At 44.9% G+C, this 27,629-nt stretch overlaps 2 protein-coding genes across 19 annotated transcripts in view; one reads left to right on the forward strand and one right to left on the reverse strand.

Moving 5' to 3' along the window:
- Positions 1-405: 405 nt before the first annotated feature.
- Positions 406-11,156, reverse strand: FAM72A (family with sequence similarity 72 member A). Of its 2 annotated transcripts, XM_025991650.2 has the most exons (4): positions 10,687-11,156; positions 8,306-8,383; positions 5,028-5,152; positions 406-1,541 (listed from the first exon to the last, which is right to left on the reverse strand). In XM_025991650.2, exons 1-4 carry the CDS (start codon positions 10,836-10,838, stop codon positions 1,447-1,449), a joined length of 450 nt encoding a protein of 149 aa, XP_025847435.1. In that variant the 5' UTR covers positions 10,839-11,156; the 3' UTR covers positions 406-1,446. The 2 variants fall into 2 exon arrangements, with proteins under 2 accessions (XP_025847435.1, XP_025847436.1); XM_025991651.2 differs by lacking the exon at positions 5,028-5,152.
- An 862-nt stretch (positions 11,157-12,018) lies between these two features.
- Positions 12,019-27,629, forward strand: part of SRGAP2 (SLIT-ROBO Rho GTPase activating protein 2) — a 236,038-nt gene continuing 220,427 nt past the window's right edge. For 9 of the 17 annotated variants that reach the window (XR_012001778.1, XR_012001779.1, XR_012001780.1 and 6 more), the window contains exons 1-2: positions 12,314-12,484; positions 14,253-14,862. Coding sequence is in view for 9 of the 17 variants with exons in the window: in XM_072759457.1 (XP_072615558.1) it covers positions 14,796-14,862 (67 nt within the window). In the remaining 8 variants the exon portion in view is untranslated. Of the gene's footprint in view, positions 12,485-14,252; positions 14,863-27,629 lie in introns of all 17 variants that reach the window. The other 8 variants (XR_012001782.1, XR_012001783.1, XR_012001784.1 and 5 more) reach the window with 1 other exon arrangement.

The following is a 27,629-nucleotide window of genomic DNA, read 5'->3' on the forward strand; positions in this document are numbered from 1 at the left end:
TTCCCTAGCATGGATCCTGGCTAAATAAAATTGTAGCTGATTCATGCCTACAAGTGCATCTGAAGACAGCATAACAAACAAGAGCAGGAGCTCTGGAGTCAGTCTGTCTGAGTCAGAATCTGGCCATACCTCTGACCGGTTATCTGACCTTGGAGAAGCTGCTTTAACCTCTCTATGCCTCACCTGTGTCATCTGAGAAAATTGAATAATATCTACCTCGTGGGTGTGTCATGTGGAATAAGTGAATGAAATATGTAAAGAGTTTAGAACAGTGTCTGGTACATGGTAAGTGCTCAATAAATGTCAGCTCTTGTGTGACTTTCACATTTTGGGGTAAGAAAAATGGGTATGATAAAAAAATCAAAGGAAGGCTGGTAATTTTTACAATAGAACTTTATTTACAAAACCATAACTCAAGTCTGTTTTGGTATCACTATCAACAAAATGCCTATGGCCAAGGTATTACAAAGGCAATATACTGATTTTAGCTATACCTAAAACCACAATCCAGCACTGTCACATTTCCTATTCCTGTGTGGCTCTGAATGCAGCTTAAAACAAAAACAAAACTCTCTTTATAGTGTACAATGGCTTAAGCAAAACACTTCTTTAGTTTTTTCCTATTCAAGGGTTGGAACTGAGACTACTCATTTAATTTGCTATTTACAGAGAAAGTCCTAAGGAATAGAATAACTTCAAGTTGGATCTGCTTTTATGACATAATAACCAGAGGACTTTAGAAAAATGTAAATAAATAATGTTGGCAAACAGTATATATTGATAATTTTGTGACAAATTCATTTACCTAACATTGTGCCAAGGAATTAGGAGAATTTCTCCAAACATTTTAAACTTTCAACTTATTCCATTTGCTGATTCACAAAATCTTGCTCCATTTTAAGGAGTTTTCACCAACATAATGCAGGATAACCAGTACCTATGGAAACTCAACAGCTTGGTTAAAAAAATTTCCTGTTAAACTTTAATCCCCAGTTGAGCTTGTCATATGTATGCATGGTTATATGCATGGATATATGCTTGGTTGACATACACACATATATATGTACTAATGCCTCTTATTCAAGAATGTAAAATCAATGGTATCCTGTATCTAGTTGTAAGAAACCGCCCCCCCCCCCCAAGATTGTGAGGTAGTTGAGTGACACACGAAATGATCTTCTCCAATCTGAATTCTAGAATACACCTTTACCACGTGGAGGGATGAAGAGAGGAAGAGGAATCAGTAGAAGGAAAGAACTAAAAATGGCTCAAATTAAATTCATGTAACAAATCTGAGATAGCAAATAAATAAATCAATAAATGTCCCATTTGCCCTCCCCAAAAGAGAAATTGGTAGTAAATCCTTACTAATACTTTTACAGTTGATCCATTACTGTGTATTTTAAATAGGAAAGAGTCTGAATATCATACATATTATAATCCCAATCATCGAATACATTCCTCTGCTGAGATATCTAATGTGTCTTCATCTGTGCTCTCCTCTATCTCTGGCAGGTTGCCCCAAAGTAGGAAGTTCACCCCTGAAGAGAAGAGATCATATAATTACTCAGTACTATTACAACTCAGAACATGCTATATGAAACCATAGTGTTAACAGTAAAGAGAAAAGGTATTAGAGAGGGTACCGTGGGTAAAAATGATCTTATATATATATTCATTTGGGACATAAACATTTTTAAAGCCCGTTTAAGCAAGGCTTTGAATTCTAAAATCTGAGGCCAAGAGGCCATATCCTCAAACCCTGCCCCCAACTATATTATGCCATAGTCACTCTACACTGATAATTTTCAAATCTATTTTATTGATCTTTAAGGATGGCAATCTCACAAGATTATTTTATTTTTAAGGTTTTATTTATTTACTCGTGAGAGACACAGAGAAAGAGGCAGAGACATAGGCAGAGGGAGAAGTATGCTCCCCCACAAGGAGCCTGATGTGGGACTTGACCTCAATACCCCGGGATCATGACTTGAGCCAAAGGCAGATGCTCAATCACTGAGCCACCCAGGTCCCCCTCACAAGATTATTTTAGATTAAGTGTCTCTTTGGAGGGCACAGGGAAAAGGCTTAAATAAGTCTCCTCATCTCCTCAACAAGCATGGAAGTAGCTGATGGCTTTTTTGTAATTTAAAAAAAGCAAGGTTTTAAAAAAAAAAATTAAAAAAAATAAAAAAATAAAAAAAGCAAGGTTTTGAAATCAGTTCTAATATGAATTGCAATCCTTTCATTTAGGATTTAGGCTATAACTGCCAATACAATAAACAAAACAACAATGTAGAGCCTCATAGTGGATGGACAGTCAGACTTCATACTGAAGAATCTAGCATAGGCATATAGTAAAATATCACACACAATAGAAGATAATGAGATAGTTTATTCTGGGCATGTACTATATTACATAACTTGGAAGTACTAAATTGGGGAAAAAAATATTAGGAGAGCTGATGGTATCCAACAAGGAAAGCAAATCTCATGCTCTCCAGTTGTCAGTGTGGATACAAGGACTCGGTAACCTGGATACTCACTCCATACACACTGAGATAGTGGCCACGTAGTGAAATGGAATAACCAGGGTTTGGCGATTTGGCTTGAATCTAGTTTCCACTACTACCAATACCCTATGGATGTTGTTACTACCTTTACTACAAATGTATGCAACTGCAGACTATATATTATTTTGTGTGTGTATTTAAATTTTTATAGTATGGCATTATATGTATCTTTTCTAATTGGCTTTTTTCATTCAACATTATGCTTTTGAGATTTACCTATATCCATATATATATAGCTTTAGCTCATTTCTCTTAATTTCTGTATTCTGTTGTGTGAATTAAATATATAAATAGCAAATACATACATATATAGCAAATAGAGTTCATCATTCATCACTTCCTCTAACTACCTTATCTTCCGCAAGTATTCAAGGAGACATGTCCAAGGAGGTGCATTGTTGCATTGCTGGAACCATGTAAATAATCAACTGTCTCTCTTGGTTGAGATACTAGAATCTAATCAGGTAAGAAGTTAGCATCTATTTCATGCAGGGGGTGGGGGGCTATATAGATGTCTATCATATTACTTTCTGTAATTTTTTGTGTGTTTGCATTGTTTATAATAAAAAATACCCCCCCTCCCTGCCCCAGACTGAACAGTATTCTGCTTCTGGTAATATGGCACTGAGGAGCTAACAAGAATTACTAGGCCAAAATCTAAGGGATAATTAGAAACCATAAAGGGTGAATGAGAGCTGAAGTCAATTTGCCTTTGAGGGCATTTGCCAATTCCAGGGAATTTGAAGGTTCCTCAAGCTCCTCAGGAAGTTTCAGGAAATCGGGTCGACATGTGAAGCCTAGCTTAGAACAGAGACTTGGGGCCTTTTCAGTCTAAACATTCTAGAATTTCATAAAGCTTGTGTATATATTCCTTTGATGCTGCTGACTCAGGTGATTCAAGGACAGTCCTAGCATCATGAGAAAACCTGTTTTATAGCAAGCATCTAGAAAGTCTTGCTTTAAATCACAGTATTGGGGTTACAAAGGAGAAGTTTGATATTCTTGGAGTGAATACTTAGAGACACAAGTAGCTCGGCACAATCGGTTCAAAGGAAAAAAAATAAACTAAGAGATTGGATCTGACAGAAGGAGCACCTTCCTTTCTCTGTTAAGAAGGGAGGAAGGAAATCCTGTGATACATCTGTTTCTCATGGATTAGATTCAGTGCGAATGGAAGAATGCGGGGCTTTTATCTTTGAAAAATTGACCAATATTAAAAAGTAAATCAAAATGGAAAAATCCCCACCCTGTGTTTTGAATTCTATGATGCAAGAAAAATAGTATCAAAGCAGAAACGTCCTTTAATGTGTCCCATGATCAACATAAATATAAAACTAGAGCCCTAAGCTAGGAGCCTGTATCTCTGGGGAGTTCAGATAAGCCCTTCCTCAAAAATGGCCCTCTTTACATCCCAGAGTCTGAAATTAAGACCCACAAATGATGGGCTGAGAGCTACAATTGAACACCAGGTGATTAAAAAAAATCAGAGTCTATAAAAACCCAAGCGTAACTGGCAGATTTGAGATCCTGAGGACCTAGCTTACAATTCATGATCATTAGTCTGTGAAGGCAAATCATCCTTGAGAAAAGGAATATATTTTAAGTTCTGAAGTACATTTAAAAACCTGAGAGTGTGAGTGCCAACCTGGATTGTTGAGTTCTTTAAATTTGTTCTGTCAACTTTAGTTTCCACTAAAAATCCCACTAAAAGTCAGCTTGATCTGTTGTGTAAAATGGATAGACAGAGAAAACAGGTGTCCTACAACAAAACGACATCATTCCAGACAATATAAAATGTATTATGTAAATATCCTTTAAGAATTGATTGTATATTAAGTAGTAATTAGTATAACATACTGGGTTTAAATATTTCCCTTGAATAAAATTCCATCATGGTTTATTAACATAGATGTCCAAGTGTCTGTTTTTATCCTGGAGCAACATCACCAAATACAAAGGTTACCTAGTCATCCTCCCTCCCAGCTCGCCACTGCCCCAGCCTCCTCTCCGTGCTTTCACACACACACACACACACACACACACACACACACGCACAATTGACCAGTAAATCTAAAATCTTCCAAAATTCTCTGGAGCTATAAGGTACACCAAGGCAACAATTTAGAGCAACTAACATTAATTTAGGAAGATCAAGAAGAGCCTATGGCCATACCACTGTGAATGCACCCGATCTTGTCTTAAAAAGACCAAGAAGAGCCACATTTGAGGCTCTTATACACAATAATGACAACAGACATGGTGACGAATCTTGGCTAGTAGTTTCCCTAACTGAATGTTTCAGAAAGCACTGAAACTGAAAGCACTCAAGTTTCACTCTTTCAACCCATGTAAGAGGGTTTCAGAGGGAGTCCTAAAACGATCAATTGGGAGTTTCACTCAGGTATTGATAGACATATAAGTGTTAGGGGAATATCTGAGTCAATTGTTTCTTACCAGTAGAGTCTAGTCTGTTGATATCATAAACTGCCTGGCTGTGAAACATCCAGAAGTGCCCATTGTTGCAGGAAAGAAGGCAGGAACAACATGGAACAATCACATGATAACCTACAATGTTCCCACTGAGACAGAAAGCAAATATAGTTAGATACCACCTAATAACTGGCCATATATGCATTTTTATGTGCTAAAGTAAATACATAGACCATATGAAGACCTCATTTCCTCCTAACAACCTCCATTGCTAGGACCTTTGGGATAGGAGTTACTCTGGTAATGTTAAATTTGACAGTGCTACTGCCAAATGGGAAAATGGCCTTTCAGTGAAGTGAAACAGTACTAATACATTCTCCATTTCTTCGCTAGTATTAGTTTATGTGTTCTCCTTCAGCTAGCTTCTGGATGCCATGCTCTAGGGTTGTGGTGTGTTCTGTAAATCACCCAAAGTAGATGTGCCATACACAAAAAAAATACATGAAATAAACTCAGATCTCTGGGTCAAAAGGGTTTTTGCTATCCCCCAGGACTGTGGCAGGTCAGGTTCTTCTATGTTCTAGTTCTATGCCAGCACCTAAAATTGTTTCAACAGATGGAGGAGTAGGAAGACAGCATGAGCCCCTGTAAACCAAACACAAGCTGGCTGCTCTAATTTTAGTTTTAGTGTTTTTGAAGGAATTCAGAAATAAAGCAAATCCTTAGCTTCTAGAGAGTTGCAAAAGTTTTTACTGTCTTCAGGATTATCCATCTGATCATAAGTACCTCACTTTCCACAGATTTTTTTTTTCCTATGTGGTCACTATTATATAGAGTGAATATGCAGGGCATGTTTTAGCTAGTGCTTTAAAAAAAATGACAACATGAACTACTTATACCTTGGGTTGTAAAAATTCTTATTTATAGCTTGTTCCCACCCTGTGAGATGTGGGAGTCAGCCATTTTTGTAAGGCCCTATCAAAGATACTATAAAAGGTACCAGCCTACCTAAAATATGTCTTCAAACCATAATCTGCTTGAAAGGCAAACAAATGAAAGCAAGTTGTTCTTGGACCAGGACTGACAGTTATTTGTAAGACTATATTGCAAAAGTAGATTCTATGCCTTTAATTATCATCCATATTCATTCACTCATTTAACTCATGTTTATTGAGCATCTACTATGTGCCAGGTACTGTTCGAGATGCTGGGAATATAGCGGTAGACAAAGTCCTTGTTCTCATGGAGCTAACATTCTAGTAGGGATACATCAGATCATTTTGCACCCTTGTTAAAAAGCCCTTGGTGGCTTCCCACTGGCCAAAAATCAAAACAAAAAAACCCCTTCACACCAAGGTCCAGATCTGTGCTATTCCAAATGTGGCTATTGAGTACTTGAAGTTTAGCTAGACTAAACTAAAGTTATGTATAAATTTAAAACATACACTAGATTTCAAAGACTTACAATAAAGATAGACAGTAAAATATTGCGTTAATAATTTATGTCGTTTACATGTTGAAAAATATTTTGGTTATACTGAGAAATAAAATTTACAATTTAAATTAATTTCACTTGTTTCTTTTTTACTTTTAAAAATGTGGTTATTAGAAGATTTTATTTATTTACTATTTTTAAAAGAAGACTTTAAATTACAGATGTGGCTTATAGATTTTTATTGGACAGTGCTGCTCTAGATTACCTGGATTCTAACTACATCTTTAATCTACTCATATAACTCACCCTGGATGTTCACAATGTCTCAGCCATGCTAGCCATCATCTTCTTATTCCTTGAACATAAGCTTCTTCTTGTCCTGGGTTCTCTGCACTTGCTGTCCCATCTACCTAGAATGTCTTTCCTTGAGGTCCTTCTCATCCTTATGGATTCATCCCCAATGTTACCTTTTCATGAGAAGGCTTCCCTGATCATGCTGTCTCAAAGAGCTCTTACTTGCTCTCCCAACTTCTATTATTCTCTATCATTTATTATTATTATTTCCTTTGGAGCATTTTCCATCCTATTCGATATCTTTTTTTGGGTTAAAGTAGGCTCCATGCCCCATGCAGGGCTTGAACTCATAACCCTGAGAATCAAGAGTCATATACTCTACTAAGTGAGCCAGCCAGGAACCCCAAACTAACTAACTTTCTTTTCTTTCTTCTTTTAATTTTTATTTATTTATGATAGTCACAGAGAGAGAGAGAGAGAGGCAGAGACACAGGCAGAGGGAGAAGCAGGCTCCATGCACCGGGAGCCTGACACGGGACTTGATCCCGGATCTCCAGGATCGCGCCCTGGGCCAAAGGCAGGCGCTAAACCGCTGCGCCACCCAGGGATCCCCCTTCTTTTCTTTTCTTTAACATAGGCTCCACACACCCAGCATGGGGCTTGAACTCATGACCCTAAGATCTAGGGTTGCATGCTCCACTGACTGGGCCAGCTGGCGCCCCTCAACTCTATTCAATATTTTATTTATTTAAATCTTACTGACTGCCTTCCCACTAGAATATAATGTCTAAAAGCCAGTGACTTTGTCTTATTTATTGCAATGTTTCTAGGCCCCATATCAATAACTAGCACATAGTCTAGACTTCATTATATAGTTTGAATAAATGAATTTATTCAATAAATAAATAAAAGAATGAATTTAAGTTGTCATCAGCACATAAGAATTTGAATTATTAGGATTGTAATTTATAACCCAAATCCCATTTAAATGTAAAAAAACCCTCAGCTTTCTTTTCTCTAAAATGGGACTCTCAAAAGATAATAGTAATAGTTTTCATCTGTTATCATTTATAGTCTATTTAAGCCTTTTAACATTCATAATAACAGTCTATAAGGTAAATACAAAAGATATTTAAATTTCTATCTTCTTAAGCTGGAAGATAGTTTCTGTCTTCTTAAGATATAAATTAAACAAGGAGACAGAGGTTCAGGGTTTAGAGGTTTAGGGGGTTTACTCAAGATTACACTGAGAGTAAGAGTAGGGCCAGGGCTCAAATCTGATTTTTTTGATAATTGCAACTCTATGTCTTTTTTCTTCCTAAACTACATTTGCCTTTTTCTGAAAATGAAAGCAGATATTTGTCGATGCACTTTGAGAAATTGTAAAATGATATACAAATGTGCCATGAGACCCTTTTAAAAAATCACTCTAAATAACAAATGGCTTTTCAATGGCTCATTGCATGGGTTATAACCAGTGCTCGATGCAGCCCACTGAACCTTTCTCTGTGCTGTGGTGTTAACATCCGTCTTCCAAACGTGGGGCTACATCTAGAATCTTGCCAAAAATTACCATTTTAAACATGCGATGTCCTTCAGTTTACATTTGCAGATTTCAGTGAAATAACATCTTCCAATGAAGTCCACTGCGCTGGAAAGGGAAATGTGCAAACACAGTTAAAGGCACTTTTAAAAAAAATTGTTGTAAAAATCTCCTATCATGTAAAATTTACTAACTTAACCATTTTTAAGTATATGGTTCAGAAGTATTCACATGGCTGTATACTCACATTGTTGTGCACTGAATCTCCACACCATTTTTATCTTGCAAAACTCAGACTCTGTACCCATTAAACAACTCCCCATTTCCCTCAGCCCTCAGCAACCACCATCTACTTTCTGTTTCTATGAATTTGACTATTTTATATAGCACATATAAGTGAAAGCACATAGTATTTGTCTTTTTGCAACTGGCTTATTTGATTTAGCATAATGTTCTCAAGGTCCATCCATGTCATAGCATGTGGCAGGATAGCCTTCCTTTTTAAGGCTGAATATTTATTATATGCATAGACCACATTTAATTTATTCATTTTCATCTGAACATTTAACATTTGTGTTGTTTCCATCTCCTGGTTATTGTGAATAATACTGCTAAGAACATGTATGCAAATATATCTTTTAAATTCTGCATTTAATTCTTTTGGATATATATCCAAATATAAACACATACTCAGATGTACACACATACACAGATATACACACACCCAGAAGTGGGATTCCTGGATCATATGGTAATTCTATTTTCAATTTCTTTAGGAACTTCCATGCTATTTTCCATAGCAGCAGCACCATTTTACATTCCTACCAATAGTGCACAAGGATTCCAATTTTTTCATATCCTTGTCATTAAGTGTACTTTTGGTTGTGATTCAGCATGAATTTCGTAGACCCAAAGAGCTGAAAAAGACTCCAAAGTAGAAGAATAATATATTGTGTATATTTGTATCACAGTTAATAGTTGTGATTTTCCATAAAGGACAAATTTCCACTTAAAAAAATCTTTTATGTGTTCATTAATTCGTACACATCATAACCCCTTCAAGGAAGACTAGGCAGTAGGAAAAAAACTGGTTCTATTCTAGACTCTGGTCTAACCTCTAACAATTCATGTATCTGAGCCCTTATCTTATCGTTTACTACATCAATTGCAAGATGAATGGCTTAATATTTCAGATTTGTGTGTGCGTGTCTCTGCCTGTGCTACTAGAAAGAAACAGCACTAGACGATAAATCATAGAACCTGTGCAATAGTAGGTTCTAGATTTATTGTCTAGTGCTTCTCCTTTTTTGCAACACACACACTCACACACACAGTGGTATTCAAAACATCAACCCAAATATCTTTGCGTAAGTGAGAGCTGTTGGCTTTGTCATTAGGCATGGCTACACTTAAACCACTTCAGAAAAGATTTCAAGAAAGGGAGAGTTCACAGCTTGAAGTAGATTTTTAAAAAAATGTCCAAGTTTCTATCATCACAAAGTTCATTTTAAAATATGATTATTAGCCTGCCTTCCTCTGACTCTGTGTCCAAAGAATAGCTGTTCACCCATAGTTTGGATAGTTACTCTTTCACTTTAATGATAAAGTTTCAGTTGAGACCTAAGTCTTGAAAATTATGTAAGGGTATACAAATATATGCTGACTATGGAAAGAGAAAGTACCTTTTAGAGCTAGACAAAGGTCTGTTTGAGTCAAATAAAATGGCTATTTTCCCAAATAGGTAGCAAAATCTCAAGCACTCTACCTACGAAAGTGCGTAGTGTCTGAAAACAGAATTTAAGAGGATTTAATAATGCAAACAAGTGCATAGTATTTGAATCAGCGGACAAGGACTGTTTCAGGGCGAAGTCTCTATTTCATCGCATACAGATCTACTTCTCACTCACTGAGAGAGATTTGAGAGAACACCGACTTACAAGGGCAAAGGATCTGATTCAGCCTGCCAAGAGCAAATAATGGCAGAAAATTATGAATATTCTTTTGGCCTAAAACTTTATGGATAAAAACGAAACACTCAGTGGCCTGTTCTCTTTGACAGTACAGAGAATCTTGCTGGACTTTACCTAGAGTCTAGAGTCCAGGTCATGGACTCGATCCAGTGAGATCAGGATGGTTGGGCAGGGCACAGCGCCAGGGAGTCAACTTAAGGGATGTGGCCACATGACTATAATTGAACTAGAAGCATTACATCAGGACTGACCACTCTGGCTAAACCACAGACTTTGTCCAGACAGTCTGCCCACTTAGTTATACTCCAGGGGCATCATCAGACTGTTGGGAGTGGCTGGAACACCAAAATGATAACCTCCTTGTTGACTTCCCAGAGGTTCAAACCATACACTTTTCCCATTTAGTTAGAGGCTACCGTTGCCCGCCACTAGAAGACTTACTTGGTAGGAGGGATGTCTGTAGAGAAAAGGTCTATTTCGGTATCAGCCAGCAACACCGCCTTCATGCCCCTAGAGCTGAGCACTTGTTTACAGAATTTGCAACACAGGATGGACACGCACCGGTCCTTGAAACTACAAGTGCTGGTAGACATGGCGTCCCGGCAAGGATGCGGCGCGGGATGGCGAAACAAGGAAACCAGAGCAGCACCTTTCCTAGTGTGGTCCCCACCCCCCACCCCCCCCCTCCAGGTTCAAAAATCAAATCGCGAGGTCCGGGGCTGGGAAGGAAACTAGTCCTTTTCTGTTTTCCCTTGGGGCGGTGAAAGTAATATTTATTGAGGAGGAACAGGGCGAAGCAGCAAATGTGGCTTTCCTTTTAACTTTCGGGAAGGGAGTGGGGTGTGGGGAGGGGAGGCGGCGGGCTAGCTGCAAGGGGCCTGGGGAGCTGCTCCGCGTAGGCTCCCCCAGCCGGCGTCCAGCGGCGGCTCGACTCTTCGGCCCCCGCCCGTCCCGCGACTCCCTAAGCTCTCCTCCCGCCGGGTCTTCGCGGGGCGCCCCCCCCGCAGGCCCCCCCCCGGAGCGCTCTAATTCCGCGCCCGCGATCGCCGGCCAAGCGTCCCTCCCCACGCCGCCTCTCTGGACGTCTTCCTCCGCTTCCCGGGATCCAGGAATCCCCTCGGCTTCGGTTCGTCCCCGCCCAGGAGCAGCCCGTCTCGCCTCCGTCCTCCCGGGACCCTCCGCCGCCCTGCCCGCTCGGGCTCCGGGACCCCGCCTCCTCCCCTCCCGGCAGCCCCCGCCCCAGCCCTCGGCGTGCCGGCGGGCTCTCGCGCCGTCCCTCGGCCCGCCGTCCCTCGGGCTCTCCCTCGTGGCCCGGCCGGCCCCTTGGGTCCCCGGCGAAGCGGCCGCTCGGAGCGCGCGGTGGTGCTGGCGGGACGGGCCAGAGGTCGCCTGCGGGGCTCAGTCGGCGCCGGGGTCTCTGTCACCGAGCGCGTCGTTTTTTCGCTCGCTCTTCCGCTCCCTCTCAGCCTTCCCAACCGGCTGTCAGTTTGAATTGCCGGCGCCGCGCACCGATTGGGAGAACTGGGGCTCGCCCGCGTCCCGCATTGGCAGGCTCGGGAGGCTCGGGCTGCAGAGATCTTAGTGGCTCGGAGACCGTATGCCCCGCCTCAGTGACGGTGCCGAGCCCAGCGCGGTTTCTGGTTGGCCGAGCTTGGCTCCGCCTCTGCGCTCATTGGGCGGCCGCAGGCTGGGCACGCCCTCCTCCCGCCCCCGTGGAAGCGGCAAGGCACGCCCTTCGCGCCTCTTATTGGGAGACTTCCCACAGGGCCCGCCGGCCTCTACTCTCCATTAGCTGAAATTCTCCGCAACGCCCCTCCTCCCTGCCCCGGTCCAATTGGTCGCGCTTTCTCTCAAGAGTGTGTGCTTGGCTGTGGGTTCCATTTTAATCCCGCCCATTAATTCTACCTCGGGGCTCGGCAGCTCTGGGAGGAGCTTACTCTGCGACCACGCCTCCGTGGGGCTAGTCCCACCTCCAGCTTTCGCCAGCTCCTCCTCCCCATTCCCGTCCTCGCGGGATCAGCTATTCCTATTGGCTCCCGGCCCCATCGGTCGATAGAAAGTGGGCGTTGATTGGTAAGGGGGCGGGCTCCGCTTCCCGGCGGGGTCCTGCGGAGTTGGCGGAGGCTCCTCAGGGGACGAGGGGACCGATCTGCGTAGAAGCGGGTGGCGGGGAAGAGGGGAGGAGATCTCTGAGTGGGAAGCGGAGCCGGGGGCCCGAGACCCGTCGCGTCAGAGCCAGGTAAAGGCTCCTTCCCTCTCCCCTCGCCTCCTCCCGGCCGCCGGGCTGGAGCCCTGACTGAACAAACCGCGGCAGGGGCGGGAAGGAGAGGGCGCGGATGCTGCTTGCGGCGTCGCCCAGCGGTGCCGCCCGGAACCCCTCAGACCCCCCCCCCGACCCTCCCCGGAGCTTCCAGGACAGCCCATAATACTTGTCGGGACTGCACCTCCCGCTGCCCTTCGCCACACAGCCGGGCTCTGCCCTGGGACTGTGCCGCCGCGCAGCCCGCACCCGGCCCGCTCCCCAAGCCCTCCGCACGCGGGCAGCCTCGGGCAGCCTCGGGCAGCCTCGGCCACTGCTGGGCAGCCGTCGCCGGCGTCACCCGTAACCATCGGCTGCCCGCTTCCCCTGTCCCCAGGCCCTGGCAGGCAGCCGCCTTAGCGCCCAGGACCCCGGAGGCTGGGGGTTCTCTTGCCCCGTCCCAGCCCCGGCCCGCCTGGAACGGCCCCTTTCACGCGCTCGCGCTCGCAGACCCGTCGCGGGGCCCCCGCGCTGCCCGCTTCTCCCGCGCGCTGTAGCGCCGTGGCCCCCTGTCCTGTGCTCCCCGCCCTCCCCGGCCGCCCAGGCCGTCTTCCCTTTGCCGTCTCTCCACCCCCAGGCGTGCGCTGAAGCTCCAGTTATCCCCGGCTCCGGTGCCGCCGCTGGACCCCACCTCACACCCCCCTCCCCGCTTCCTGCCTGCCTGAACCACCACGCCGCCTGGGCTCCCTCCTCCTCCCCGCGCGGGAAGTGGGAGACACCGGCGGGAGCCCCCCCGCCCCCCGCCCCCCGCCAGGGAGAGGGCAAGGGGCGACCCAGGAGGGAGGGTCGCCTCTGCGGCACGGTGGGGAGCGTGACGGCCGACTGCGCTCCCGCTGCTTCCCTCCCGCCTCCCGGGCCTGGGCCAGGGCGGGATTTCCTCCGGCACCTCCTGGTGCGAGGAGTCGGGACTGCGACCCTCCCAACCCGCCCCCCCCCCCCCCCCAGCCTGGGTCTGGGTGCGGTATTTGGGTTGGCTGGGCACAGTGACAAAAAAATATTGGGGGTGGCATTTAAGAGTCACTCTGGTCCCTGGCTTGGGGGAGGCGGTGGCTGCCTTCCGTCCCCCGCCTCCGGGTTTTCCCGACTCCGACCCTAGCCTCTAACCCGTTTCCTGCTTCTGTCGACCACATTGTTTTCCTGGATGTGCCCCGTGCCGAGCAGGCTTTTTCCTGCAGGTCTCCTCCCCCCGCCCCAAACATTTTGCTGCCAAGAGAAGCTAGTAACCAAAAACAAAACAACTGGGAGGAGGGGCGGGAGGGGAAGAAAAGTTGTGCCCGGGTGGCTTGTCCCTCCCTGGCTTTGATCCCTTTTGATGTCCTGGGAGTTGTCCCAGCCGGGGGTCAGGGGCCGCGTCGGAGCCACGGCGGAGAGTGCTCCCCTCGGCTGGCGGCTCCCCAGCGCTGGCGGGGCTCGGAGGCCGCCGAGGTGCCGCAGCCCCCGCCCGGAGCCCCGCGTTCCCGCCGCAGTCCCCACCCGAAGCCCGCGCAGGCGGCTGCTCCAAAGTGTTTTCTTCCAGCCCTAAAACAAAATCCGGAGGGAGCTTCCTTCCTCCGCACCTCGCCGCGCCGGGCTCTGTGCGCCGGGCGGTGTATGGCCGAGATGAATGGGCCAAGGCCCGGCTCGGAACGACGTCCCCTACCCCACCCCCGCCGCGCTTAGGATCTGCGCTGGGGCTCATCGCCCCCTCCCCTTTTCCCTGCATTTACAGGCAAGTGAACCGGAGCAAACGACTTCCGATCCAGTCTGCGCTGCTGTGGCTCCCGTTTGGGATTTGATTTGCAGCATCTTCGAGCCTGTGCAACAAAAAACCGCGAAGCACGCCCAGCCCTCCCCCGGCACCCTTTTACGCACCCACTCCCTCCCGGGGACACAGCTGGGCGCGTCCACACCCCCGCACCCCCCACACCATGTTGTGCGGAAGGACTTCCACTCCCTGCCTCTGTCGTTGATGTCAGACCCCGGGCCAGCCTCCGGGCGCTGCAGTTCTCCCGGCTAATGCTGAGGCTGCGGCTCCGGCTCTAGCACAGAAACCAGCCGCCGCCGCGCCCGGCCCCAGCGTCCACCGTCTGCATGTGCCCGCCGTAGCCTTCAGCCCAGCCCGCAGCCCACGCTCCCCGGAGCGCTGGAGACCACCGCGGGGGGCCCCTTCTGCCCTTGGGAGAAGCGGTCTTGGAGGTATTGATTTCGGTGGTTGGATTTTTCCCGTGGATCTATCAATTCATAATTTGCATTTGGAAGAAAGAAGGAAAACATGACGTCTCCAGCCAAATTCAAAAAGGATAAGGAGATCATAGCAGAGTACGATACTCAGGTCAAAGGTAAGGGCTTTGAAAAATAGCATGATGCATATGCTCTGTGGACCATTGAGGCATGTATTTCCACCCTGATTTGCAGGATGTTCATTTCTCTGGGTGGAGCAGGTGGGGGCAGGCTGAGCCCAGGGGTGGTTTCATAGGTGGGTTTGAGCCTCCAAGGGATGGGCTGTGCCAGGGGCCACCGGCTCTGGAAAGGAATTTTTAGAGTGGGCTTTAGGTTGGTTCTTGTAAGGGCTGGCCCTGATTTTGGCAGCCCTCTCCCACAAGCTAGACAGAGTGGGGGGAGGGGCGGGAGGTTCTTGGGGAGAGAAAGGTGGCAGTTTGCCTCTGGGTGTCTGGGTCAGGTTTCCTTGAAGGACAACTGAAATCTGACAGGTGTTTGGGAATTTATGTCAGAGGTTGAAGAGGAGTCCAGGTAGAGAAAGGCAACCTTGAGAAGGTATACCATTTGGGGAGCCCCTGGAGAGGCGGGGTTTTTTTCTGATGCACTATATCAAAAGGAGACATTTGCTATGGCATACAGACACTGAAAGTCTGTAGCCACCTTGGGTGCACCTTGTACCTGCCAGGTCTCTGGTTGCCCTGTATTCAGTCAGAGATCAGAGAACAGAAAGAATAAGGTCATTTCACACCCGGTCTCCGCCCTCACCTAAACATGAATGGAGTTGGGATGTTAGGGTTGCTGGGTGGTGCTGATTCTGGAGAATGGGAAGACATAATTGTTTAACCCTTCTGTGTTGTCACTCTCTGCTCCAGAATGCATGCTTTTAAAGGCCCACTTGCCTCTGCAAAAATGTGAAGGCTAAAGCAAAATGTGGACCTGGAGAAACCAAGTGATCTGTCTACACATTTAATGGACTACCTGACTTGGTGCTGCATGAATCAGGGCCCCTTCCCAGACAACCTTTTTTTTTTTAACCAGCCATTCCCATAGGACAGGTTCCCGCCTGTTAAAGAGCCCCAGGATGTGTTTGTGCAAGGCACTGTCCCTTCCTGGCCAGTCACTGGGAAGAGCCATGTGCTCTAGCCCATTGAGACTTCAGCTTGGGAGTGGGAGAGGTGGGTGGCCTTGAACGTTACACCACATGGTTGGAGCTCTGGGTTTTCCTTTGTTTCAGAGTACAGAGGGAGGGGCCCCTCCTTCTTTGCCTGCACCAATGCAAGGAGACCTTTTCTATCATAGAGGACTTGGGAAGGGCCATGTCTCCCTTCTAATGATTGCCTGGGGTGGGGATAGTGTAGAGCTTGAAATGGGCAGCTGCCTTATCTCTTGGAAGGTTGGAATGTAGTTTCAAGCCCCCGTTTTGCCTGTAGGATCTTTTTAATGTCATCAGCTTGGTCAATGCTGGAGGTGCCCTGAGGGACCTTCTATCCACTTGGCTGCAAATACTGGTGGGTTTATTACAGAGGTGGGGGCGTTGATTGATTGATAGCTTCAGTTGAGCAGGGATTGGGAGAGGTGTGGTTGTGAGTTATAATTGAGGTCTTGGCCTCTTGTCACTGTTCATAATCTGGACCTGTTTTTGTAAACAATAGGCCACTGGCCTCTGTGTCCTGTCCAGATGCACTGTATTCTGCTCCTGGAATCCCCCTTGCCATTTTAACCAGATATGTCATTCTATTTTTTTTACACATCCTATTCTTAACTGTTGCAGTAGGGAACGTTAATAACTTTGACTTTCCCAGATTTCTCTCCAGCAGCACACCATTTGACTAAGGTGCAGAGTGATTTTATATGTTTATTTTTTGGAAGGTTCAGGGCTGATGGGTGTTAATAGAACCTTGTCTGCTGATTCCTATTGGTGAAAGATTTCTCACGAGCGTCTCAGAATTGAATACTTGCGTATTTACAAACATTGCTCATTGAGATGATGTAATGCAGTTGGCTATTTGGGGTTTCTCCTCAACCTTGCCGCAAGCAGGAAAAATGTTTTTGCTTTGCTCTGATATTTTCCACTGACACTCTTCAGGATCATAGAATTTTATAGGTGGCCCAGCATGATGCCTTACTTAGAGAAGGTGCCTGATAAAAAATGGATTTAAATGATTTAGTCCCTCATTTTATAGTGGAGGGGAGTACAGAGAAATTAAGAGGCTTGTCCAAGGTCACACGGCTAGGTGGTGGTAGCTGAAAGTAGAAGCTGGTTACTGACTTCAAATTCTCTGTTTTGCCCAATTCTTATTTACTATGAAACATCATCTGACCAGAGTAGGAAAAAAGAAATCTTTAAGAAGCCCAAATCTATCAACAAATAATAGTAGTGGTAATAATAATAACAGATTACATTTTGAGTGCTCATGATGTTCCAACCTGTCTCAGGTGCTTCATATGAGTTGTCTTGTTTAATTCTGACATCAACCCAGAAGATAGATATTTTTTTTTTTTTTAAATTTTTTTTTTAATTTTATTTATTTATGATAGTCATACAGAGAGAAAGAGAGAGGCAGAGACACAGGCAGAGGGAGAAGCAGGCTCCATGCGCTGGGAGCCTGATGTGGGATTCGATCCCGGGTCTCCAGGATCGCGCCCTGGGCCAAAGGCAGGCGCCAAACCGCTGCGCCACCCAGGGATCCCGATAGATATTATTTTACCCTATATTCACTACATGAAGACACAGGCTTCGAGAGGGTGAGAAGACTTCCCAAGGTCACACGGCCAAATCCTGGCAGCTTGACTCTATTCCCTTATTCACCAGCCCTTTATTTACTGAATTCTGTGTGTTCTAGGGTTCTAGGGGTTGTCTAGCAGTGGCTAAGACAAAGACCCATCTCTTATGGAGCATAGGAACATATGTTCTAGAACCCAGGTTCTTCGTTGAAGAGCATCGAGATTGGAGACAAAGGACCTGGGTTCTAGGTTGGCTCTGCTCCCCCACCAGGTAGAAGCCCTCAGTCAGAATTCTGCATTTCAGGTTTTAATGTGTTACATGAGCCTGGTACTGCTGCTGGTCTTCTCTTACAGATGCCAAGATAAAAAAGAAAATTGCTCTTTTGGTCTGGTGGCTAAGAGCACACAGGTTTTTTTTTTGAGTTTTTGAGCTGACCCAGGTGTCAAATCTCAGTTGGGTCACTTGCTCATCTTGCACCGGGGGTAAGGTCCGTGACTTGTTTGAGCCTTAACTTCCTAACTGGAAAATAGGCAAAATACTGTGCATCTTAAGATAGCTGTGAGGAGTCAATGAGATGGTCTGTGGAAATCATTTGGCATGGTATGTGTGCTCGCCACCCACTCTGTTAGCGAGCCCTGCGTCCTGCCACATCAGGCTAACCGTAAGGCTAACTGGCCGTTCACCCTCAGCGTGACCCCTGTTCAGGGATGGGAGACGAGTCTGGGTATGAAACTTGAGTTCTAGGTTAGGTTTCTCCAGTAGCAGTGAAAGGTATCTTGAACCCCAGAGCCCTCAGCTTCCCTTCCTGCAAAATGAACAGATAAACTGTCTAGTTGTTGGCAGCCGTTATCTTGTTCTTCTGACCAGAGTCCTGGGCTTTATGCCTTTTTCTGTCAGAACGGTTTGAACCGAGTGGACTCGAAATGGGCTCTGCAGGATCTTGTCTGCCCTGTGGCTTTTGCTTCTCTGTCAGCCACCTGCTTGCACGGGCCCCCGAGGGCTTCTGAGGCCGCAGCCCCAACCCGAGGCCTCAGCCGTGGCCAGGGTACATTTATGAGGGGCGTGCCTCCTTCATCAGCCTGCCTGTAGCCGCCTTCTTCAAAACCATCATTGTTTCTGGTTTGTGGGTGTTCAGATTCCTTTGAAAGTTCATGCCTCTCAGTGTCTGACTCAAAAGCAATAATATTCATAGTGCTTTTACATGGCTCTTTCCAGTTAATGAAACGCTTTCATATCCATGAATCTCTGGAAATTCTTGACAACTCTGGTCAGGCTCCTGGTCATAACCTGAGGCCTTCTGGCCTATAGCCTGTTAGCTTCTTGCAAGGTTGGAGCTGCAAGAGGTGGTACAGTGCAAGACACGGTGGAGATGATGATCTGGTGAGCCTTGGGGAGGCTTCACATCACTGCGTAGTCTCTCTGCTAGTGTTGTCCTCGGCTTCTTCTGGAACCCTTTCCTTTACCCTCGCCATACCTTGAGTTTTTCTAGTGCCCCAGAATGCTTGAGATTGACAGTTAATGCAAATATTCCAGGAGGAATCCTCTGAAACAGAGTGGCACTGTGTGCCGAGCAAATTTTCTTTTTTGAGAACATTGGGGGTCTTGTCCTTTTTTTTTTTTTTTTTTTAAATGTCTTAGAAGGGCAGTATGTGTGCACCACAGAGCTGAGAAGTGAAATTCTCTAATTTCCATCTGGAGCATTTTGGTAGAAAAGCTTCAGGCCTTTGCCTGAAACAGTTTAACCCTTTTAGGACCCTTCCAGAGCTGGAGACGAAATTTAAAACTCCACGCGCGCGCGCGCGCGCACACACACACACACACACACACACACTTGGAAATGTGGATTGCTGGTATTTAAACAAGGTTGTTCCCCTGGGAAGTCTGAGCGGTTCTTCACTCATGCCAACAAAGGTCTTCTCTGAAGCTTCTTTCCTCCCAGCCCCCAGCCCCCAAGGGAGCTTTAAATATAATCAGTTTGTGAAAAGCTGCAGTAAAACATCTCCTTGGAATCCCCAAGCAGATGCTATCATCTTCCTGCGAGATGATTGAAGGCTTCTCTTCCATTGCTCAGGGAAAATAGGGCTCTGCAGTAAGCTGAACTCCTGGAAGGAAAGGAAGCTCTGGGAAAAATGAAGCACTCTGTGTGTAAGAGTCGGAGGAAGGTAGTGGGCAAGGAGCTGGGATGTTGTGTGCTGGGCAAAGCCGCAGTGTTGAGATGTGTGTTTGTGAGCAGCCCTTTTGAAATTTCAGACATTCTCCTAGGGCATGGGAACAGAAATCTCTTTGGAGAAGCCCATCTGGTGGTTATGGCCACATCCTCATGCACTGCACAGATTGAAAGCCAGGGCAGGGCCCAGTCATTTCTCTGCTGCCAAGTTTACAGAGTCAGACCTGGCCCTGATCTGTAGGATCCACACCCTTTAAAATCAGCAGGTGCCCAGCTTCTGACTCCTAGGCTCCCATTGTTCACTCCAGATAAACATGGGCTGCCAGTGGTACCTGTAGAGTCCTTCTTCCAGAAAAGAAGTTTTTGTCCTGGGAATTGTGCCTTCTTTACACCCTAGACCTCCCAGGGCTTTGTTCGGAAGGCATTATGTCACATGGCAGGGGAAAAGAAGTCAATATGTAGATCTCTACTGGTAATAAAATTCAAGTAAACAGTTTTAACTTGGTGTAAGCTACAGAATTGGTCTTTTAGGGAATCTGGAAAGGGTACCTCGGAAGGTATTTGACTTAAATATCAATGAAAGCACTTAAAAGCATTTTTAAGAATTACAAAATAACACCTTTACTGATTTTACAATATTGTGTAGAAACTTTCATCTCTTTACTTGTGGGAAAATACACACAACCTAAAATTTACTATCTGCATTGTTCTTTTTTTTTTTTTTTTTTTTTTTAAGATTTTGTTTATTTATTCATGAGAGACACAGAGAGAGGCAGAGACACAGGCAGAGGGAGAAGCAGGCCCCTCGCAGGGAGCCCAATGTGGGACTCGATTCCAGGACCTTGGGATCACACCTTGAACTGAAGGCAGACGCTCAACTGCTGAGCCACCCAGGCGTCCCTGTCTGAAGCATTCTTTAGTGTACAGTTCAGTGGCAGTTAGAACATTCCCACTGTGCAAACCAGCACTACCATCCATCTCCAGAACTCTGCATCTTGCAGAATTGAACTCGGTACCCATTAAACAATACCCCCTTACTCTCACCCTGGATGTCTGACTCTCACCCTGTATGTCTGACTGTTCTAGGTATCACATATTGTAGGTGTATACCACATTTTGTTTATCCATTCATCTTTCCATGGACACTTGGGCGGTGTCTGCCTTTTAGCTCTCGCAAATACTGCTGCTGTGAACAGTATGACGTACCCCTATTTACAAAAATGTCCTCTATAGCCAAGTTTTACAAGCCTGTATATGTATTTCTATATAATCACGTGTCCTGATAAGTCTTGTTAGAGTTAAGATTTAAATGTACGTGTTCATGTTTTCTTATTATGAATATGTATTTATGCTCTAATATGAACATTGTATGTAGATAACAATTTAATACCTCTTAATAATTACATGAATTACTAAATTTTTATTGTATTTTTAATCGCTTTATTAAAGTTTAATTGACATGTAATAAACCACACATGTTTAAGGTATACATTAGATAAATTTTGACATATGCTAACACACCCATGAAATCATCCCAATCAAGATAAGTGAGCAGAATGATCATCACCAAGAGTGTCTTCATTATAGTATATTATTAAATGAGTAATATAATAACTGCATTACAGAAATGACATGAACTTGAAAATAAATAAGTAAAAAACCAGGTCTTAATTAAATTTAAAAAAGTAATAAATAAACAGTGATCCAAGCTACCCAGGTTAGTTCCTGGAAATTTTATTTATTTACTTATGTATTGCCTTAGTGAATAAAGACAGCCTTCCAGAAGAGCTTGGTTAATAATTGTGCCTCAGCCATTACTATGTGTTTAGGAGGGGAGGGGGCAGGGGGAGAGAAAAAAAAAAATCTTGGACATGTTAGATGTTGACGAGTGACAGTATCTGTTTTTCCTAAAGACCTTACTTGAATCAGTCTCTAGGGCCTCACACTTCTTCTGAAAGGGTCACAAGTGAGCCAGATGCCAAGGGGTGGGGCTGGGGGCTCCCCTGGGAGATCTGCTCAGAATGCCATGAATGTGGCTTATTTCCTCTCATGATTGATTCCCTGCTGAGAAGAGACCAACTTCCCAGGTGAACATTAACTGGGTCCTCAATCTTAGTCTCAATTCTATCATCAACCATATCTCTCATTTTACTGTAAGAGGATTGGAGGCCTATCTGGATGATTTGCCATACTAGAAAGACATCTATTAGCTAACATTCTGCTGTTTTTTGGGGGGCTTACCATGTACTTAGGCTAAGTACATTACATAGATTGTGCCTAAACCTCACACCAACCCTTGGAGGAATACATTGTTCTTACCCCATTTTGCTGATGAATAAATGGAGGTGCAGGTGAATCAGTTACTTGCCCAGGGGCTGCTGCTGGTGCATGATGGGACAGGAATTAGGACCTGGGCTCTCACCAGAGTCTGAGTCCAAGTGCTGCTCCTGGAGTGCCCCTTTCTCCCTGTCCAGTTCCACAGTTTTGCCTACTAAGATCTCACGCTGTTGGGTACCTTCCATGGTCACTCTGACTAGAAAGGACCCTTCTCTCTGCGATGACTGACACAGCACTATGGCATTCATCTTGTACTGCCTTAAGTTCTAAATATGTGTCTAGGTGGGAAGTTTTGAAGGTGCTTAGTGCAGTGCAAAGAACCCAGGCCTTGGAACAGGCCCACAGTGGGAACCTCAGCAGCAGCACCTCCTTGCCCTGTGGCCTTGCTCGGGTTACTCAGCTTCTCCTCCAAGCGTGCTCTCTTGTGACGTAGAGATGGCAAGACCTACCTGGCTGGTTTATTGTGAATGTGTGTCAAGTATCTGCCAAATAGAAAATGCTAAATACCTAGCTCTTTTTATAGGGGACCCTTCAGATAGGAGCACATCTAGAACAGTATTGTAGCCCTCAATGGTGGCTCTTGGTAAACATTATCAAGTATTATGATAAATGCATAAATTACTGTAAATAATTTTTAAAAAACGGTTTCTTATTTTGATCTTGATGGTATATCTTACATAATACCACCAAGGTGATTTATTATTTTTTATTTTTTTATTTTTTTAAAATTTATTTATTCATGAGAGACACACAGAGAGAGGCAGAGACATAGGCAGAGGGAGAAGCAGGCTCCCTGCAGGGGGCCAGATGCAGGACTTGATCCCAGGACCCCAGGATCATGACCTAAGCCAAAGGCAGATACCCAACCACTGAGCCACCCAGGTGCCCCACTCAGGTGATTAAAAAAAAACAAAACCCACTATTATACTAAGATCATAACGTAGAAGACTATTTATATCCATCACTTCGCCCTTACTCTGCTTATGTCTTTCACCATCACAAAGCTGAATTGCCTCTAGTTTCTTTACCACTTACCATGTTACATTATGTCATGCTTCTTGTGTTATGCATGCTGTGTCCTCTCTTTGGAATGGGTTCTTTCTCTTGGACTTGGAAAGCTCAGTCATTCTTTAAAAGCCAGCTCAGATGCCACCACCTCCAGGAAGTCTTCCTTGCTTCTCTCTTCACAGTGATCTTGTACAAGATGCCAAGCAAGATTCCTCAGCATCTCCCTTTACTTTCTGCACAGGGCTAATCAACACAACCCAGAGCATTTCCTTAGCAATGTCCTGATGCTTCTATGCATTCATTATATTCCATTGTAATCTCTTTGTTTACACCTTTTTATTTACAGCTCACTGAGCACCTTGGGAACAGACCTATCTTTTATTTGCTGCCATGTGTCCAGCTTCTGGCACAAAGAAGCTCTAAAAAATGCTTGTAAATAGAACCAGACATTTACTGAATTGAGGTTGGATGTGCCTGTGCCATATTTCTGCCTTTCTCCCCCTACTCCAATAAAAAGCCTTCTCCTTATGTTGATGTTATTTGAAATTCAGAGTGGATCAAACATGATGAAAATTGTCATTATGGAAGGGCAAGTACACACCATGTAGCATGTGAAGGCTCCCCAATGGGGGAGGGGGGTGTTTTTCCTTATTTACTACCCCCTCTTCCCTCTTGAAAATCACTGCCCTGGAACTGTAATTGAGTTGATCTTCAGTCACATTTCTTTCCTTGGAAACCAAGAAAAACATTAACTCCCAAGTTCCAGAGTGTAAAACAAAAAGTAAGTTTTTCTGTAATTGAAGCAAAACAAATTCTACATTTGTCCAGGATTTATTTATCATTTTAAGCAGATATTTGAAATCTAAAGTTGAGAAAGTTGAGGTCTATTTTAAAACAGTTGACTCAGCAAAAGGACTTTGTGATACTTTTTTGAAGAATGTGTTTGGAGAGAGCTATTGGCTCCTTCGAAGCAGCTGTATGATCTATGGAAAAATGGGGAGGAAAGGTTCAAAGGGACTAACAGGGAGACTCTCCCCTCTGATTTTCAAGTCATTTGGTATTCAGTTGCCTTGACCTTATTTATACGTTGTGAATGAATGGTCCTGAACTTGAAATATATATTCATGAGGAAGGGAAAACAGCTGGGGAGTGTGCCTCCTGCGTTTCTGTGGGTATTTTGGGATGCCATCTGTTAGGGAGAAGGCAGTCTTTTAAAATAACCTTTTCTTCTAAAAATGCACTAATCAGTGGGCAGGTGACCCGAGAGGCATTATGAAAGTTGGGACTGAGTCTTTGCTGTCTGATCCCAGATCCTGCATCTCAAATCACCACTCGTAGGGCAGGGTCTGAGCGCCCTCTCCCAGGAGAAGGTGATCTCATCAGCCACAGGCGTCTGGGTGGCCAGGGCTCCACAGGAAGACGAGGCACAGAAAACAAAGGGATCTGAGAGCATGAGTTGGCCAAGACATGCCATGCCATCAGCTTTAAGAAGTACATCCTGTTTCTGAAGACCTGGCAACGATTTCTCCAAACATTGGGATCCTTTAGGGATCTGCTCTCTTTTCCACTAGTCTTTCTCTTGTGTTTTTATTGATTGATTGATTGATTGATTGATTGATTGGGGTGGGGTGTATTGGGGCAGATCTTGTCCCATGAATAAGGTGCTCTTTGGGGAAGCATCCTGACTCAGGTACTTGTTTTGGACCAATACTCCTTTGGGCCATCACAAATTGAACCATGGTGTTCTGTGCAGGGAGAATGGTTCCAAGGGAAGGAGTGCCATTTGGAGGCAGAAAGTTTGGGTGTTAGTTTGGCTTTGTCATTTACCACTGTGATTTTGGGGGTAACTCACCCTTAGGTCTCAAGGCTGCTAGAGTCCTCATGTATGAAATGGAGACAATCATTCTTGGCCCCAGCTAACAATTGATGATGATGACAGTGGCTGGCATTTATTGAGTGCTCCTTATATTTAAGCTCTATGTGCTTTATGTATACTAACGTGAATCTCCCAACAGCCCTACAAGGTAGCTGCTTTTATGATCCCCGTTTCACAGATGAGGCACCAGTAGGCTACAGAAGTTACTCCAAAGCACAAATGTGGTAAGTGAGAGATGGGCGATGAACCCAAGCTGACTTAACATTGTCCTGGTTGTAGATCTCATTTCCTAGGATCAGGATGCAAAAAGTAGTTCATGCAGTGTTCTAAATGTCTTTCTGGGACATACCTCCTTGACCCCCTTCCTCCCCTCCCGGCCTTGGTTTTCTCATCTAGGAGATTTGGTCTTGGATTAGAAAATTTCTAATACCCTCCCAGCTTTCATGGTTCTTATTTTTCTACCTTACTATATTGAAGATGACAGTTTTGCCCTATTAAGCAGGCGCACTTGTAAGAACAAAACCTATTATATTCTGAGCTTCAGTCTCCTCAGTCCGAGAGTTGGCCATGTCTGCCTGGCTGCCGCACACGTACAGGGGCAGCAGGGGTGGGGTGGTGGTGGTGGAGACACCAGGTGGTGGCAAGGTGGCAGCTGCTCTGGAGAGCAGTTGAAGTGATACTTGGTCAGGTGTCACTATCTGTTAGGAAGATGTGCTTCACAATTGGAGAGATGGAGGGAAGAGATGGTTGCTTGACAGGCCTCGTGGTGGACCTGTGGCTGGATTACTCGGAACAATAAATACTTTAATCAGGATAAATATGTTAAACCCTGGACTTCTGGTGAGCTCAGAGGCCTATGGGTTTGAGACAGTTCCTTGCCATCACCAGTGTGGATGGTTTTCTTTGCCCATGTTGGTGGGCTAGAGGTAGAACTTGTGTAACCCTTGGTATTATAGGCATGTAATGTGGCTGTGTGCTGTGCTTCAATTAAATAAGAAAAAATAGAAAAAGGAAGTTAGGTGCTTGTCTTTAGTTACGATTTAAGAAATAAGGAAATGGAAGGCTTTTAAATCCCTGACCTCTGGGCTGGGCTGAACTAGGGGGAGGCCATGTGGATGTGGAACTGGAATAGGGTTAATGTGGACATCTGGGTTGTGGGGGAAGTGACTGCAGGCTCTCCTAGGATGCAGGATGGCCTCTTGCCACCTACACCCTTCTTCATGGGTTCGGCCCTTTGTCAACTAAGGGATTTGTGTGGGGATCGTGATGAGTTATGCTGTAATGTGGAGTTGAAATGTTTTCACGTTTGTGTTTGTTTTCTTTTCACCTAATGAACAGGCTAAGTCTGTTGTTTTTAAATGAGTACTATTAATAATAATGACAGCTCATATTTTTATCATTATAGCATTTAAAAAAAGATCATTCATAGGGAGGCAGGGATGGTTGTAGGGTAATGGAGGACTAGCTGCATAATGTCAGACAAGTCCTTCCACCTTTGGTATTCCCATCTCAGCTGGAAAGTAGAAAGATGGATTGCTAGTTCTTTGCTTCATCGTTTTTAGGACCTATGACCAAAACCTGGTTATTATAAAGCTAGTTGCTGCATAGCATTTCCATGTTGATTATTGTCCCGAGGGAAGGATAGAAACCAGAGGATAGATACCATAGATTCTTCCTGCTTGTCTCTCCTACTCCTGGCTTAAAGTTTTATCTTTAAACGACATTAATAGGTTTTGTGTGTTAGTCGTTGGAGTCAATTGTGCTGTATCTCTTAATCTGTCTTATTTATTCATTGATTTGTGGTGATGTAACTTATCTCAACTCTCTGCTGTCAGCAATTTTCAACGAAACATTGAAGTGTTTTGGGTAGATGGTGTGTGTTGCTTTGATTAATGAGGTTCTTGATCTGGATATTTTAAGGCAGTTAACAGCACAATTTAAAAATACCTAGTATTGGGCAGCTCCGGTGGCACAGCGGTTTAGCGCCGCCTGCAGCCCGGGGTGTGATCCTGGAGACCTAGGATCGAGTCCCACATCGGGCTTCCTGCATGGAGCCTGCTTCTCCCTCTGCCTGTGTCTCTGCCTCTCTCTTTGCTCTCTCTGAATGAATAAATAAATACATCTTTAAAAAAATAAATAAATAAAAATAAAAATACCTAGTATTCCTTAAAACTTCAGTGGCACTCCCACTGCCAAAGTCTGAAACTGATTTGTGCCACTTATTTCCTTTTAACAGTAAATATGTGCATGTGAGCCCATATTTGTTCTTTTGACGGGGCAGCAGGATTGCTACTACAGAAATGCCAACTCTTCTGAATTTAGCAGCAAAAAGAGTTAATCACTATTTAGGTAGGAACAGAAACCTCCCAAGTTTCTAACCTGCCGTGGCCCCACATCTCCTCCTTACTGCTCCTAGAAGACCAGGCACTCTTGGGCACAGGCCTGTGCACACGTGTGCATGTGCACACATACACATGCACACAACTTAATGTAAAACGATCTCATGTTTATAAGAGCTGGAATTACTTGGGAGGGATACTTGTGCTCTGTAGGCTCAGTGGACATGATGTGAAAGCAGGCCTATTTAGCCTGTGGAGATTGCAGATAACAGCGTGATATGTAATTGAGTAAGAATTTGAAAAATTATCCAATAACATTAGGAGCAACAAAGCACCCGCTTGTGTGTGTGTGTGTGTGTGTGTTTTCTTTCTTTTCTTTTTTTTGGGGGGGGGGGGGTTCTTTTTTGCTGAAAAACTATCCAGAGGAGGAGTAA

Source organism: Vulpes vulpes, chromosome 5 (genome assembly GCF_048418805.1).
Source record: "Vulpes vulpes isolate BD-2025 chromosome 5, VulVul3, whole genome shotgun sequence".
NCBI classification, from domain to species: domain Eukaryota; kingdom Metazoa; phylum Chordata; class Mammalia; order Carnivora; family Canidae; genus Vulpes; species Vulpes vulpes.